We start from the raw sequence: 2,954 nt of genomic DNA, 5'->3' as shown, positions 1-2,954 counted from the left end.
GAAACAGACTTTGGAAATGTTTGATGCAATACATGAGTCTTGCCCTTAGAGTTTCTGTTCTTCTGGTAGCTTTTGGTTGAAGCCCGCTAAGAGTTGTATGCATGTCTATTACACGCCACGTCCTGTTAAGCAGGGGGCGACGTGGGGCTTCTGTTTTCTGACGAGTGTCTTTGATGGTTCACAACCGTCGCCACGTACTTTTTTTTTTTCGGAGCCTTTCCCTGCTTTTTGGAAATTTGTCTCTTTATAACGAGAAACCCAGAAGGATCTCAAATTCTCAATTGAACTGATTTTCTTTCTTCTTCCTCCTCTGAATCTAAGCACAAACAACTAGTCGAGCCAATGGGCCAAGGTGAAGAGTTGAAGACAAGAAACGAACCCAAAGTGGAGATTCAGGTTTTCTATCTTTTTAATTTATTTTTTATATGGAGTTTTAGGTTGTATATGTACATCGCGATGATTGGAAGCTCTTGTTTTCAGAATGTTTTAATTTTTTATTGGTGGACCTTCTATCCTTTTTGCCTTTTTGGGTGTTTTTAGTACTTTTGTGTGTGTACACCCAAATTGATTTCTTCCCATAAAATCACACTAGTTGGTTGCTTTTAATTTCGTTGAAATCATTCCCTGAAGTTTGCTTCTATTTTTTCGTTTAATTTTTTTCTGTTGAGTGGAACTTCAGTTAAGAAAATGTTTTGAATCTTGTGCACTGTTGTGAAGTGATGAAACCATTAAATTCTAGTAATTAAGCTAGAATGGGTATTCCTGCAAAATGTAGGAAAGAGGGGAGATTTTCTTCTTTTATAGGCCAAAAGTTAACAAAGAAGAAGCACACAGTGCTGATGATGTGCAGCGGCTATATATTGTTCTCCGGCCGGAGTCTGGCGAAAGGGTAGTCGAAGAAAAGCAGGCCCCAGATTCCGGCAAGGAAGGCGCCAAAAGAGAAGCCGCCAATAGTACTGATAATGGTGGAAACATTAACAGTTCTAACGAGAAGGGCACTGAAGGTGGCCATGGTAGTGAGGCAAGTACTGAACTGAGTTTACACTTGTTCTCTGCGTCTCTTGTCAAAGATCTTAGAGCGTAGTATATTCAATATCTTCATCACTAATCTGCAATTTCAATTGAAGGAAGTAAACATTGAGAAGCAACCCTTGTTGCGATTCATTGTCATGGGTCGTAAAAGCCTCCCTGATCCAAGCAAGAAAAGCCAGCCTTACTGGGGTTTCGTAGAGATGGTCACAACAAGGATCGAAGATGTAAAGACTGCTTTAGAAGGAGGTATACATTCTGATATACAGTGAACAAGGATTCTGATATACATTCAACAGAAGCTGGATTAAACAATTTTCTGATGCTTAGTTACTTTGGTTATTAATCTCTATTCTGTTTCTTCTTTGTGGACTGTCGTCAAAGAGGAGTATGACACTGCTACAAGAGGCCACAGGCGTCAGTCCACTGCGCGAGCACTTGGAGAGGGTGTGTATCGAATCCTGAGGCATGCTTCTGGCAGGAAGATGCACACTCACTTGATCTACAAGCTTGAGTTCCCTCCAGAAGGAGAGAGCAGCGAGCCTCAAGAGTCGCTTAATGTGGAACGAGAAGGTTCATTTGTCATACAGATAAAGAACCCTGATCAGCATTGCACATCCCAGTTCAGAGGAATTCAGAAAAAGCGTAGGGCTGCCTTTCCGGCGAACTTACAAGGGCAGCTGGGGAAGCTGAAGTTTGCTCCAGCTGATCCTCCGGACTTCCTGAACTATGAGGGATGTGAGTTCTTGCTCATATCTGCCTCGGATGACATAGATGAAGAGCTGGGGTTGGAGCTCAAGACAGAAGGGGAAGCAGCAGAAGCCGATTGTTCAGACTTGATTAAAACATTTGGAGAGACTGCAGCTACTGCTCCCCTTCTAAGGGGTACTTGGGCATGAAAAATTTTTATGTAAATTTTCTGACTGGTTCATGTATGAAGGTGAAGCTTAGCTCATTTTGGACTTTTGGATGTTTATGTGTTCGTAGTTATATAGACTGTAGAGAAACCACGTTTTTTGATGGTGGCTTTGATGAAGCAAGCTAGCTAAGTGGATTTTGTTTGGATCCATCGCCCTTTTGAGATATTAAGTAATACCATAATAGGACAGAAGATGTCTGAAAACTGAAAAGCTTTCTCAATTAAGTTCTCATCTTATCGTTCAACCTATTTCTGCTAGTCATTCGGAAGGTTTTTGACCATGGAGGGAAAAGGGGAAACATTTCCGGTGTATTAGAGTTGTCAAATTCGGTTCTACATAAAATCGAGCAACCCACTCGTTACCGGTTTATTGGTTTAATGAACCGGTGATCATGCTAAAATTGTCAATATTGGTCAAAAAAGAACTGGATCTGAAAATCTTACTTGGTCAATGCTCATCACGGTTAGTTATCTGTTCGAACGTTTAATTCGATTTTCCCGTTTGGCTCGGTAGTGGAAAACTGACCGGTCACACATGCAGCAGTGTTTTCAACCCGCCCGGTCCGGTCGGTTAGAATTGTTTGAACTGTGTCATTCACTCGGCAAAATTTTGTGTTTATTGTGTGTGTGTGTGTTCGAGATTTATACGTCCTTTGTCCCTTTAATTTCGTAAAAAAACAATCCGATTAGACAAGAAACACAAGCCTAAAATATATTTGGGTTGATGGCCTCAAGTCCCCAACTCATATGTGATGGATCCAACTCATGCTTTTTTTTTGGTATTAATCACTGTTTGACATTCTCAGAGGGGGCGTTACTCTTAAGTGAATAGTACAATATCATATTAACAGCAGATTTTTTTGTAGAGGTGATGATAGCGGATTTGAAATTGCATCACCTGGGGTATTCATTAAATTCATTCAATGCATCAATTGGGCTATTTCTCAGTCCAATGCACCAAAATCATCCAATGCATCTTGGGCTACTGAGCTACTCCTCAATCATC

General features: G+C 40.9%; 1 protein-coding gene across 1 annotated transcript; it reads left to right on the top strand.

Annotated features, from left to right (window-relative positions):
• Window positions 1–230: 230 nt before the first annotated feature.
• Window positions 231–2,097, top strand: LOC148844301 (uncharacterized). The gene is made up of 4 exons (XM_088959071.1): window positions 231–396; window positions 776–1,021; window positions 1,128–1,278; window positions 1,414–2,097. The coding sequence occupies exons 1-4, from the start codon at window positions 343–345 to the stop codon at window positions 1,926–1,928; spliced, it is 966 nt and encodes a 321-aa protein (XP_088815197.1). The 5' UTR covers window positions 231–342; the 3' UTR covers window positions 1,929–2,097.
• The last annotated feature ends 857 nt before the right edge of the window (window positions 2,098–2,954 follow it).

This window comes from Nelumbo lutea, chromosome 8, assembly GCF_056320005.1.
Source record: "Nelumbo lutea isolate HS-2025 chromosome 8, American lotus-T2T, whole genome shotgun sequence".
Classification (NCBI taxonomy): domain Eukaryota; kingdom Viridiplantae; phylum Streptophyta; class Magnoliopsida; order Proteales; family Nelumbonaceae; genus Nelumbo; species Nelumbo lutea.
The sequence above is the reverse complement of the archived record's forward strand: the minus strand, read 5'-3'. Positions and strand labels throughout refer to the sequence as shown.